This window comes from Heliangelus exortis, chromosome 4 (assembly GCF_036169615.1).
Source record: "Heliangelus exortis chromosome 4, bHelExo1.hap1, whole genome shotgun sequence".
Taxonomy (NCBI): domain Eukaryota; kingdom Metazoa; phylum Chordata; class Aves; order Apodiformes; family Trochilidae; genus Heliangelus; species Heliangelus exortis.
In genome coordinates this window covers 9,421,383-9,434,671 of record NC_092425.1, presented here as the reverse complement: position 1 = coordinate 9,434,671, position 13,289 = coordinate 9,421,383, and the positions used below count along the sequence as shown (strand labels likewise).

At 46.4% G+C, this 13,289-nt stretch overlaps 2 protein-coding genes across 2 annotated transcripts in view; one reads left to right on the top strand and one right to left on the bottom strand.

Annotated features, from left to right (window-relative positions):
• Positions 1 to 6,162, top strand: part of POLR2B (RNA polymerase II subunit B) — a 17,961-nt gene extending 11,799 nt beyond the window's left edge. Inside the window, exons 17-25 of the mRNA XM_071742847.1 lie at positions 220 to 316; positions 1,137 to 1,231; positions 2,245 to 2,495; positions 2,584 to 2,673; positions 2,937 to 3,044; positions 3,497 to 3,610; positions 3,705 to 3,865; positions 4,832 to 5,027; positions 5,916 to 6,162. Of these exons, the coding sequence (XP_071598948.1) occupies positions 220 to 316; positions 1,137 to 1,231; positions 2,245 to 2,495; positions 2,584 to 2,673; positions 2,937 to 3,044; positions 3,497 to 3,610; positions 3,705 to 3,865; positions 4,832 to 5,027; positions 5,916 to 6,005 (1,202 nt within the window). The 3' untranslated portion in view covers positions 6,006 to 6,162. The remainder of the gene's footprint in view (positions 1 to 219; positions 317 to 1,136; positions 1,232 to 2,244; positions 2,496 to 2,583; positions 2,674 to 2,936; positions 3,045 to 3,496; positions 3,611 to 3,704; positions 3,866 to 4,831; positions 5,028 to 5,915) is intronic.
• The window catches only part of IGFBP7 (insulin like growth factor binding protein 7), a 19,202-nt gene continuing 12,063 nt past the window's right edge, over positions 6,151 to 13,289 (bottom strand). Inside the window, exons 2-5 of the mRNA XM_071742887.1 lie at positions 12,367 to 12,476; positions 9,761 to 9,877; positions 7,844 to 7,970; positions 6,151 to 6,347 (exon numbers count right to left, since the gene is read on the bottom strand). Of these exons, the coding sequence (XP_071598988.1) occupies positions 6,328 to 6,347; positions 7,844 to 7,970; positions 9,761 to 9,877; positions 12,367 to 12,476 (374 nt within the window). The 3' untranslated portion in view covers positions 6,151 to 6,327. The remainder of the gene's footprint in view (positions 6,348 to 7,843; positions 7,971 to 9,760; positions 9,878 to 12,366; positions 12,477 to 13,289) is intronic.

Below are 13,289 nucleotides of genomic sequence, written 5' to 3'. Positions count from 1 at the left end.
CAGAATACATTTTCTGTGTTGGTATTTGCCAGGTTCTTCACAAGGGGTCACTCTTGACTCGTTTCTATCCAGAGCTGGGTTTGTTGATACCACATGGTTCTGGTGAGCCATGGAGATTTTGCCTAAAAAGAGCTTCTACAGAATACAGTTTGAGTTCTGAGTAATGCCTGCCTGGAATGTGTGTGCATCCTTTCAAAATCTTTGCTCTTTTTATTATAGGTATCAACTCAATTGTAGCCATTGCATCATACACAGGCTATAACCAAGAAGACTCTGTCATCATGAACCGTTCTGCTGTTGACAGAGGCTTTTTCAGGTGAGACTTTGTAACATTTTTTAACTGTTTGGGAGGAAAAAGAAAAGCATACCGAGTTGTTGGGAGGCTCATGAAAAGTTTGTCTTATGCTGCAGGACGCCATTCTCCAAATCTTTTCAACCTTTTTGGGTTCAAGCTTTTTGGGTTTTATTTTTTTTAATGGGGGTGGAGGAAGCAGCACACTGAAAATGGTGAATGTCTGTGGTAGCAAAACACAGTGTGTGATGATGGTTCATTCTTTGTGTAACTTGACACAACCTGAAACTTCCCACTCTGCCTTCCTAAGTTTTCTGTTTTGGTCTTATTTACTATGTTTACTGCTCTTTGCATGGTAGTTAAATGAAAAATATATTTAGACTCTTTGCTGTTACATGTGCATTATACTTTTTAAATGTCTGTGCCTAGCTGTATAGCTGGTCAGTGGGTTTCCAGGTTTGTTGATTTTCTTTTGTACAAGTGGAGCCCAAGAAGTGCATCTCTTCTGGCATCCTCCTTTTAAAGCTGATAGAAAACCTGCAGGTGACTTTATGGCTCATGTGAAGCTTTTATAGGATCTCCTTTATGCATGGGAGTAGTTAAATGTGGATAGTAAGTATCTAAAAGGCTGTGGCTTTGGTATGGTGGCAGATTGTTTTCTGTTTGTTGTTGGTTTTGTTTTTTTCCCTCCTCAGTGATGGTCTGATTAACAAGAGTTGAGAGGTTGCATAGCACATGAACATTATTTGTTTTGATTATTGTTGGTAACAGTACCCATGCCACATGATTAAAGGGTGGTTAGAGTGCAGTTGAGATGTACACTGCTTTTATAACTTTGTTTCAGATCTGTGTTCTATCGCTCATACAAAGAGCAAGAGTCTAAAAAAGGGTATGACCAAGAGGAAGTTTTTGAAAAGCCTACCCGTGAAACTTGCCAAGGTAAGATACAGGAGTGTATGAAGACTTGAGGTTTCTTAATTAAATTTTTCCGGGCAAGGTTCTTAATGTTGTTGAACTGTATCAGTCTTTATTTTGGAACATATCATAGAATCATAGAATCTTAGGGGTTGGAAGGGACCTCGAAAGATCATCTAGTCCAACCCCCCCTGCCAGAGCAGGGCCCCCTAGAGTACATCGCCTAGGAACGTGTCCAGGCGGGTTTTGAATGTCTCCAGTGAAGGAGACTCCACAACCCCCCTGGGCAGCCTGTTCCAGGGCTCTGTCACCCTTACAGTAAAAAAATTTTTTCTGATATTCAACTTGAACCTCCTATGCTCCAATTTACACCCATTACCCCTTGTCCTGTCACTGGTCACCACTGAGAAAAGCCTAACTCCATCTCCCTGACACTCACCCCTTACATATTTGAAAACATTGATGAGGTCACCCCTCAGTCTCCTTTTCTCCAAACTAAAGAGACCCAGCTCCCTCAGCCTTTCCTCATAAGGGAGATGTTCCACTCCCTTAATCATCTTAGTAGCTCTGTGCTGGACTCTTTCAAGCACTTCCCTGTCCTTCTTGAACTGAGGGGCCCAGAACTGGACACAATACTCCAGGTGCGGCCTCACCAATGCAGAATAGAGGGGGAGGAGAACCTCTCTTGACCTACTAACCACACCCTTTCTAATGCACCCCAGGATGCCATTGGCCTTCTTGGCCACAAGGGCACATTGCTGGCTCATGGTCATCTTCTTGTCTACCAGGACCCCCAGGTCTCTTTCACCTACACTGCTCTCCAGCAGGTCAGCCCCCAACCTATACTGGAATAGCATAAGTCTCTGTATTCATAGCAAAATATATTGGCTGAGATCGGGTGCATAAAATGATCTTAGGACATTTCATCAGTAGTGTGAAGTTGAAAGCAAACTTGTTGAATTTCTACTAGACACGAAAGCTTTATATGTTGAAAATTTGGGATTCTACTTTTTTTTTTTTTTTTTTTTTCCCCTGAGGTATGAGACATGCCATCTATGACAAACTTGATGATGATGGTTTGATAGCCCCTGGGGTCCGTGTGTCTGGGGATGATGTCATCATTGGCAAAACAGTAACTCTGCCAGAAAATGAAGATGAATTGGAAAGCACCAACAGGCGTTTCACAAAGAGGGACTGCAGCACTTTTCTGCGAACGAGCGAGACTGGGATTGTAGATCAGGTCATGGTAACCCTTAACCAGGAAGGATACAAGTTCTGCAAGATTAGGGTGAGTACTGAGATGTGTGCACTCTACTTCTAGTAATTTTTCTTCTGTATTTTGAGTTACCAGTTGGATGTTTTCCCATGGCTCACAGGTACGCTCTGTAAGAATCCCACAAATCGGAGATAAATTTGCCAGCAGACATGGTCAGAAAGGAACCTGTGGTATCCAGTACAGGCAAGAGGTAGTAATTTTTTTTTTTCCTTCTTAGCATTTTATCTCTGATCTTAGTACTGAAGCTGCCTTAAGTGCTTTGTCTGTGGAATATCTACTAGGGTGCAATATATTGACTGAAATTTAGATAAAATATGTTTAGAAAGGGACACAGCTTCTTACATTGTACTTCAGAGTTTTTGAAATGCTTTAAAAAACTTAATTTGGATCCACAGAATTACTTTTCTTAGGCTTGATAGTGGAAAGTCCTGACAGTCTGTTTCCCTGCTCTAGGATATGCCCTTCACCTGTGAAGGCATCACACCTGATATAATTATCAACCCCCATGCCATCCCCTCCCGTATGACCATTGGTCACTTGATTGAGTGTCTTCAGGGGAAGGTAAGAAGGATTTTTCATGCTGTATGTCTAAACAGTATGAATTTTTTTTGTTGTTGTTTTGGGTGGGTTTTATTTGTTTTTGGAAAGATACTGCATTAATTTACTAAAGTATAAGAAATGTTCTCCAGTTACTTCATAGCACTTTTGTTGGAGAAGACCTACAGTCCTGTAGATTTTGTCCAGCAGGTCAGACTACAGTGTGGTGTCTCCTCTGTTGCTTTTATTTGAAACATTTCTTGTGACCTAGAACAGCAAAATGGTTGATACTGTGTATTTTTAAAAATCACACTATAAATTGTGTGGCTGATGATAAACAAAGCAAAATAGGGTACTGTCATGGGCATGGAATCTCGAGTTCAGGTATTCAGAGTTAAAACTGTTTGAATTAACTTGATCTTGCCTCACCAATCCCTCAGAAATCCTTCAAGCTTCTGCAAATGTCTTCTCTGTAGGTGTCTGCAAACAAGGGAGAAATTGGTGATGCTACCCCTTTCAATGATGCTGTCAATGTGCAGAAAATTTCCAATCTCTTATCAGATTACGGCTATCATCTAAGAGGAAACGAGGTATAAGCAAAATGTCAATTTTCTGTATTTTTAAAAAATGTACTTCATGTGGATAGTGAGGCTGATGATTCAGTGGTTGCATTGGTTACCTCAGGTCCTCTACAATGGCTTCACTGGTCGAAAAATCACATCCCAGATCTTCATTGGGCCTACATATTATCAGCGGCTGAAGCACATGGTAGATGACAAAATCCATTCTCGTGCAAGAGGGCCAATCCAGATACTCAACAGACAGCCCATGGAAGGTAGATCCCGGTAAGAATGTTTAGCAGTTTCTATAGAATGTTTTCTTTTCAGTTTTTAGCCTTAAAAATTAGCTGCCTCAGCTTTGTAGCTAGAACTTCCTTAGCTCACCCCAGCTGGCCACCCATTTCCATGTGTTTGGATTAAGATGATGTCTTGTGTGCACGTGTCAGGGTTTTGGTATAGGGAAGTGCTGCAGGGGTGGCCCCTCTGAGAAAAGACCTGGGGTTGCCCTCTGTTGGACACTGCCACTTCCCTCTGGGAATGACTGTCCCAGAGGATCGCCCTGTGCTGGAGCAGGGAAAAAGCAAGAGGAGGAAAGAGTGGCAGAGTATCATCTGTTACGTGCTGACTGCAGCCCCTACTCCCCATTTCCATCGTGTCTCTTGGAAAGGGGAAGAAGAAGTTGGGAATGAAGAAGGAAAGTTGAGCCTAGGAAGAAGATGGAGGAGAAGGTGTTCTTAGTTTTGTCCTTGTTTCTCACCATCCTACTCCATTTTTTATGGTCAGGAAATTAAACTGATTTTGCCCCCACTCAGTTTTTCCTGTAAAAACTCTCCTTGTTCTGATCTCGACCCACATGCTTTTTCATCTTATTTTGTCCCCATCCTATCAGTGTGGGGAGCAAGAGAGCTCCTTGGTGGGCATCTGGCAGCCAGCCAAGGTTAAACCCACCACAGATAAGTAAAGAATGATTTAATTGTTTACCTCAACTTGCTCTATGGTTGTGCTGTGTCTGTTAACTGTCTGACATCTGCTTTAGAAATGCTGGGTGGCAGCAGCTACAAATGACTGTGTTAGGGAGAATGGCTAAGTTTTATGCTGAGGTATTAAAGGAAAATCAATTCACAGCTTTACTCTTGCCTTGTAACACTGCTGTTGTGTTCTTGACAACATGCTTACTTGTTCCACCAACAAGAACTGATGGGTTTTGCAACTGAACTCAAAAGCTGAGGTGTTTTTCTTTCCTTTTTCAAGTGATGGTGGCCTTCGTTTTGGAGAAATGGAACGAGACTGCCAGATTGCTCATGGAGCTGCCCAGTTCTTGAGAGAGAGACTGTTTGAAGCTTCAGACCCTTACCAAGTCCATGTCTGTAACCTCTGTGGAATCATGGCAATTGCAAACACAAGGACTCACACCTATGAATGCCGGGGGTGCCGGAATAAAACTCAGGTACATGTGGTTTTCAACAGCCAGTGTTGCTTTTTTTTGTGTGTGTAAGAGGAAATACCACCTGGGTGAACTGGAGGATAGGGAAGTGAATATTTAAAGAAGCACCAGAACAATTGCTATTTTAGTTTCTTAACTTTTTAAAGTGTTTATAGTGTCCGAGTTAATTTGGATTTTTCCTTATTAATTTTACAGTGGTGTCTTGTCACATGGCGGGAAATGCTGTTCAACTGTTTTGCAGTGTGGGGTTTTCAGAGATTTTAAAAGTAAACACTTGAGAGCCTATTTTTAGAAGTAAAACTCAGAATAAACAGGAATTTAGAGCCATCGCCCTTGTGACTGTCCCCGGGAAGATATTTATGCTTGCAGAGTGGGATCCCCATGGGAGGTCTTTTGTGTTGCACTTTTTTTAATTAAACAAAAAGCTCAGTAGTGTGTGCTTGGTTACAGAACTGTGTCAAGAGTGAGTGGCAGCACAGATAAAAATAGCTGCCTTAAACAGGCTTGTTCTTGTGCTAGGGACTGGCTGCTGCAACTCTTAACAATGGCACTGGGGTCACTGCAGAGATGTTAGCTGGAAATCTGAACCGTGTTCACTGCACATCAGGCACACGTGTTCCCTTGTTAAATGGGCTCTTGTTAAAGATCAGACCCCTTGGCTGCAGGTTTTATCATTAAAAATGTGTTCTGGGGAGCTGCTGTGTAGCCTCCACAGACAGTCTCGGCTTCCCTCTTGCTTGGGTACTGCCTGTGAGCAGTCCTTTCTAAATGCTTTCATGTATAACTTCAGGTTCACTTTGAGCAAAAAACTCAACAAGTTATTTGTGTGGGGGGTGGTGGAAGTTGATGCTTTAGGAGTGCTTATCACAGACTTTTGAAATCTCTTTCCAGATATCTTTGGTTCGAATGCCCTACGCCTGCAAACTCCTCTTCCAAGAACTGATGTCCATGAGTATTGCACCTCGTATGATGAGTGTTTAGCCTTTAAAAGTGTGGTTTTTAAAAAACAAGGAGACTGAAGTGCTCAGGTTTTGTTTTCTTTGTGTAGGTTGCATTTAAAATAGTTATACTCATCTGCTATGCTCTGTTCAAAGGGGGGGTTTATTTCCTGTAAATAAAATGAAAATTTGTAACCAAATCTCTGAATCTCTTTATTTATGTATCTGTGAAAGAAGTTTGCAAGCAAATTGGTAATTGAAGAATAAGGGAGTTAAGAGGGGATGATTAGTGAGCTAGAAAAAGCCAGAGTTTGCAGCTTTCCAAAATACTCTTTTAAAACTGTGTGTAAGCGAAAGTCCTCACATCACAGCTCTGCACCATCATCTGTGGAAAAACAAAAACATGTTATGCTCTGTACTGTTCCAAAGGTTAATATCACAACCTGGGCAGTAGCACAGTGCCTGAGTTTCCCAACTTCCTCTTTTTCTTTCTGTCTTTCCTTCCTTCTTTCCCTCCTGCAGAGCTACAGCAGCAGGGGGCTGGTAACAGCTGGTGTTTTTCTGTGCTGCCATCACCTGGACATGGGACACAGCCTCCCCAAGGGCACACTGTGTAGCTATGATGTTGGACAGTTGGTTCCATTAAAATTATCAATTGTGGGCTGGCAGATTACTGCTTAGCTACAGCTTGCTTAGAGGAGAGTTCTTCTACAGCTGAAAAGAAACAGCTGCAACACGTGGTGTAAAAAAGAAGCCAAGAGGCAACGTAGGTGGTAACTACAACCTTGCAGCAGAGTTACTGTGAGAGGGGGAGTGAACATCATCCATCCTGGGGTGTGAGTGTGCTGCTTGTGGCACAGCTCAGTAAAACTCAGCTTCATTCACATCCATAAATAAGATGTTTGAAAAGGGATTAGAGACTGGCTAAAGAATCTTAAACCAAGTTCCTGTGTGTAAGTGATACTGGGATTCATTTTATGCTCTAATTTCTATGCCAAGTGCTGCTAATAGTCTCCCAAAGTCAGTCTTCTGCCTATTCAGGGATATAAGGATACAGAAAGTGAAGCCACTGAGATCAAAACTAAGGATTATGTCCACACCTCGATTTGGGCAGCACAGTGTTCCCTAGGTGGATGCTTTGTTCCCAGTGCCTCTGTTATGGTTACAGTTACTGTAGTAGCTCTTTGGATTGATTCCAAAGCACGTGTGGCCATGGTTCTAAGCCATCCTCTTTGCAGCTGCAATGAGGGTGGTTGATTTGCCATCAGGGTTGCCTGGAGAAGAGGACCTGGGCTTGAAAAGTGGCTGAAGGGTGGAGTGTAAAGGCTTCAGGTCTTGCCTAAAGGCCTTCTGTGGCATATCTGTCCCTTCCCTACTCTGACACTCCAGCAGGCAGAGAGAATGGCAGGGGCTGGAATGTTTGCAGGATGGGGAAGAATAAGGAGGTGCAGGGACTTGGCAGGAATTTAAGTGCCTGAAGTTCCCTCTCTGTCCTGGGGCTGCTTGTGCCAATACTGCTCCCAGGACAAATGGGCATATTTGGGAGCATCCAGAGTATGCTGAAAGGATGATACAAATTTAGGCCTGGAAAATCACTGGAAGTTGCTTTGCAAAACCACCAAATGGTGTTTTAATTTGGTATCTTAATCTCCAGTACTTTGCAGCACTTTCAGGGCATTATTTAACAATTCTGTGAGAATTCTTAACAGCTGAGAGCTGAAAATGTTTTGCCAAACCCAGTAAAAGCTGCATATTAAACTGATGTTTCTAGGGTGCATTTTTCCCCCAGAAAACATTAAACTTAGGAGGCCCTTTTATATCAACTAATGGAGATAACTGATAGGGAAAAAAGCAGCCTACGTGTTCAGACACACAACCTACCTTTGGTCAGGGCTATTTCATGCAGAGTTTCCACAACGTGGATTTTTGCAGAAGCTGTTGCCTCTCCTTTGGCATTTGATGCATGACACTCATACTCTCCAGCATCCTCTTTGCTCAGAGGAGATATCTAGGGAAAGAAACACACCCCCCATTCCCCAGTTCAGTATCACATGAGAGATGGAATCTCTTTAAAGGTAGAACTTGTTAATTGCTTGAGACAATGAGATGAACAGAGTGCATGAAGTAGTAGCAGTGATTAACCCCTATGGACTGCATGACTTCTGTCTGCCCTGAACAGACTGGTTCAGATTGCTGTGGCTCTCTCCAGTGAGTTTTGGGACAAGCTCCCCACTCCTGTGGATCAGCCTAGCTTTCTCCTGCTAGGCCAGAGAACATGCACTGTAATATTCCCTCCTTGTCTTTGATTGTTTACTTAGTTTGGAGATGTGTTGTAGCATTTCATCCTTAGTAAGTGGAGGGAGGCAAGAAGAAAAAGCCTTCCTGCAACACGCTGCTGCATCTGGTCAGTCAGTTTAGCAAAATCATTGGCTCAAACCTTCCTTCTCTTTGTTTCCTCCTCTGTTTTTCCAAGTGGTACAGGAGCCAATGCTCTAAGCTGTGCTCCTGGGCTGTCTCTGCAGCTGGCAGCCATCATACTTGCAATTTCCTTGCTGGAAGGCAGGGGAGCTCCTGATGTGGCAATCCATGATTATCCTGCAGGTACTCCTGTAGCTCAGGAGGGCTGTGGAGTGAGAGCTGATGGCTTCTGGGCTGAGCTATTTTCAGGCAGGTGATGTGCTTCATGGAGGAAAGGGCAGTTTCTCCAGATCTGTAAGGGCTCCTCACTTCCCGGTGGGTCTTAGGGGTGCCTTGCCTCTGTACTGATTCATTCCTGCATGTGTTGAGGGTCTCCTTCCCACTAATGGCTGTAGGAAAGTAATGATATACAGGAAGGAGATCTTTGCCTAGTCTTCTCTGATCACACAATACATGCTTTTGCTGCACGCTACACAGCAGTGAAAATACACAGTGGGCTGGGCACAGAGTGGCTGGAGAGCAGCCAGGCAAAAAGGGACCTGGGAGTCTGGATTGACAGGAAGCTGAACATGAGCCAGCAGTGTGCCCAGGTGGCCAAGAAGGCCAATGGCATCCTGGCCTGTGTCAGCAACAGCGTGGCCAGCAGGTCCAGGGAAGGGATTCTGCCCCTGTACTCAGCCCTGGTGAGGCCACACCTCGAGTCCTGTGTCCAGTTCTGGGCCCCTCAGTTCAGGAAGGAGATTGAGGTCTTGGAGCAGGTCCAGAGAAGAGCAAGGAGGCTGTGAAGGGATCCAGCACAAGTCCTGTGAGGAGAGGCTGAGGGAGCTGGGGGTGTTCAGCCTGGAGAAGAGGAGGCTCAGGGGAGACCTCATCACTCTCTACAGCTACCTGAAAGGAGGTTGGAGCCAGGGGGGGGTTGGGCTCTTCTCCCAAGTAGCTACCAGTAAGACAAGAGGGCATGCATGGACTTGAGCTCTGCCAGGGGAGGTTTAGGTTGGATATTATGGAGAAATTCTTTACGGAGAGGGTGATCAGCCATTGGAATGGGCTGCCCAGGGAGGTGGTGGATTCACCATCCCTGGAGGTTTTTAAGAAGAGACTAACATGGCACTCAGTGCCATGGTCTGGTAACCACAGTGGTAGTGGATTAAGGGTTGGACTTGATCTCAGAGGTCCTTTCCAACCTGGCTGATTCTATGATTCTATTCTATAATTCTAAGACTAGAACCAGCAGCCACACTTACCTTTCCTGACTATTTCACACAAATTGTTTTCCTCTAAATGACCCGCCTGTCACGCTGTGTCTTCTGTGCTGTTTTTTTTGTTCACGAGCTGTTTGCAAACTGCACTGCACTGTTTGTACATACGAAAAGCACTTACGAGCACCCAGCCAGTCACTTCGTGTTTCTCAGGGCCCCCTCGGGTCTGGATAGCCAAGTTTTCCCGATCCCCAGGCAGAAGCTCCATCCTCTGGACACCATACTGTCCCCGAATTATCTAAACAGAAAGGCAGAAAGGGGTAAGAGTTTGGAGGATAACTTACGCTAGAACTGCTAGGACCTGTCCTGGGTTAGTGCAGGGGTGTTTTGGAAGCAGGGGGGGCACAGGGATGGTTCCTGTGAGAAGCTGCTGGAAGCTCACACGGTTCTAATTCCTCGCCTCTGCCCAAGGCTGAGCAGATCTGGGAAGCTGAATGTGCCCCTGGGAGTAAGATACTCAAGAAAAGGAAAATGAAATTGCAAAAATGAAAGGAAAGAGACCTGCAGAGGAGAGGAGGAGTTGAGAGAAAGCAATGTCAGAGAAGACACCAGGAAGCAGTGAGGAAGGAGCGGGAAAGGTGCCCGAGCAGAGGTTTCTCCGTAGCCCGTGGTGAGATGGCGGCTGTGCCCCTGCAGCCCATGGAGGAGCACGGTGGAGCAGTCCCTGAAGGAGCACAGTGGGGTAAAAGTGGATCTGTAGCCCCTGAAGTGTCACGGGTGGGCAGATGGGAAGCAGCAGCCTGTGAGGGGATTGCAGAGAGGGGCAGATGTGGCTCTGCAGCCGGGGAGGAGCCCGTGTCAGAGGAGGTGACTGTTCCCGCAGCAGCCGTGACTCTGTGGGCAGCCCGGGCTGGAGCAGTTCCTGAGGGACAGCACCTCACGGGAGGGACTCGTGTCCCAGGGGTTCCTGAAGGACTCTCCCGTGAGAGGGACCCCGCGTTGGGGCAGGGGGAGAATGTGAGGAGTCCTCCCCTGAGGAGGAAGGAGCGGCAGAAACCCCGTGTGGGGAACTGACCCTGAACCCCCCCTGCCCGTCCCCTGTGCCCTGAGGGAGAGGCGGCAGTGAAGTGACCCAAGACTGGGGGAAGAAGGTATTCAGATCTGGCCAGGGTTTCTCTTTCTCCTTGTAGGTTATATTAGTTCTTTTATCCTTCCCAAGATGAACCTGTCTGGTTTTGCCCGTTACTGGGGAATGCAAACCTCCCTGTCCTTGTCTCTATTAAGGAGCCTTTGGGTGGATTTTCTCCTCCCTGCCCCACAGTGTGGGTGGGGGTGAGGGAGCAGAGGTCTGGTTGGCACTGGCTGGGCCAGAACCGTGACAGACCATCCCTGCACACAGACAAGACCAATGCTGGTTTTACACAAATGTGTTTTGTGCAGTAGCACTGTTTTTTCTAGTGCCAGCATTTCACCCTCCCCTCCCTGTCCTGCACCCCCAGCACCCCAGCTCCTCAGGGCCCACACCACGGGCAGGAGTGGATGGGGCAGCACAGCTTTCTGGTGCAGATGGTGTGGGCAGTGAAGGTGCAAACATGCACCGACAGCCTCAGAACTCGTGTGTGTGTTCCCAAGGGTGTGTTTAGCCCACCAGATGATGTCTGTGCTGAACAAGGAGGATTTGGCTGCCTGCAGCCACTGGTAGCCATACCCTGAGACTGTTCAGCAGTCTGGAGCCTTCTGGCTTGGGACTGAAGGGACAGCAGGAACCAAGTGTTGTCCTTGTTTGGAGAGGCTCCCCCTGCAACTTCCCTGCCCATCAGGCTTTTTAGCATGGCAGCAGCAGAGAGAAGTGTCTCTGCATGTTGCTCCTGAAACAGGCTCTCCCTGCATGACCTCTCCTCTTCCCAACAGCCCAGCATCAGCCCTGCAGGTTTCTGGTGTCCTTGGAGGGCACAGCATCAATGAGAGAGCAGCAGTGCAGTCATTCCCCAGGACTGTGTGTTCCAAGCTCAGAGCATAGCACAAGGTAAGTGGTGCTCAGCCCTTGCTATCACCAGGTCAGGCTGTCTCTCAGCCATGAGGAAGAGGCACGAAAAGCAGAGCAGCACTGACAGTCAGTGTAAACAAGCAGAAAATGCTGCCTGGGTCACCATGCCTACAATTTATGTTCAACAGTCTGCTCAGACCTTGCTGTCTCAGAACAGAGCAACCTTTAGGCCAATCTATTTTTTAATTTTCTCTGTAGGATTTTTAAGCTAGTACTCTTTCAGCTGAATTTTAAGACATCTCCCTAGTTTCCACAAACCTGTGCCATTTTGAAGAGGCTACAGGATACATGGGGTCACTCTCAGCCCTATGGCTAGGATTCTCTCCACTCCACACTGCTCCATGTCCCAAGCCAGGTGTTACCAACACGATGCCAGAATCAATAAGCTCCTGCCTCCCAGAGATAACTGCCCTGTGCTGTTCCTGTTTCCAACACAGATGAGCCATGTCCAGCCTCTTCTGTTCCTGCTGACAGCAGGGTGACAGCAGGTCAAGGGACATTCCCCACGTGCTCTGAATACCAGGCTCTACCAAGAGAAACACAAGTCCCACTCTGCCTCAGGACCAACAACAGTTTAGGAAAAGCAATGACTAAAGACTAAGCAAAGCCAGATGTTTGGGGGTGGACAGAACTGCTCAGATGGGAGAACTGTGAGATGGGAGAACTGTGAGATGTGTGTTTCTAAGGAGAGATCTGCTATAGCCTTTATGCTTACCAGGCAGTTTCAGCAGGGCCCATACCTTGTTCCAGACAAGCACAGGGGTTGGGATGCCTATGACTTCACAGCTCAGGTAGATCTGTGCTCCTGTCACATTCCAGATGTCCTTGGGAGGGGTGACAATGGAGGGTCCTGTAAAAAGGGAGAAATGTTTTTAAGCACCAGGTGACTGCAGGCCTGTGTCCTTTCTAGCCTTTTCAGAGGGGACAATCACTTTGGATGGGTTTTGAGGATGAGGTGAGGGGCAAAGTTGCTCGGAGCAAAGTTTGCTTATCTGGTTTCACATCACAGCACTTCCTTCACCAAAGCTACACATGCATCTCTCCTTAAGCTGTTCAGGCTGACTTGCACTTGCCCAAGATGGAAACTCAAGTGTTCAGGTGGCTGGGGCATATACTTGCAATACTGAAGCTAGAGGTAAGATAGTGTTTGTATTCTGTTGTCTCAGGCTGAGCAGGACTTTACAAACTGCTGCCTCTGCTCATCATGCAGCCACCAAGTGCATTGTTGACACTCAGTTAGCATGGAGAAAAGGACCCTGCCAGGAGACTGTGGGTCTCCATGCCATGGAGAGCTTGGCCAGCTCTGCAGCATCCTTTTCCCCCTCATGATTTTAATCTGCAGCAAAGGCTGTGGGAGCTGGCTAGCAGATTTCAAAGTAATGCTGCTCCTGTTTCACCTGTGGCCAATATCCAGCTGAAGGAGGCTGGCTGGAGGATGGCAGAGCTATCCTTGAGGAGGCTGGGGGATGGGATCCTGAAAGGAACCAGGTAAAGGCAGAGCTCGGTTTTTCCCCAGAGAGTTCCAATCTCTGACTAAACAGGGAGTTGTTTCCAAAGCCAGATGGGAACAGAGCTGTTTTGCAGATCTGGAGATGTTTACCCCTCGGGCTGGGAAACGCTGGAGACATAACCCATATCCCAAGAAGGGAAGAATGGCCTTTTC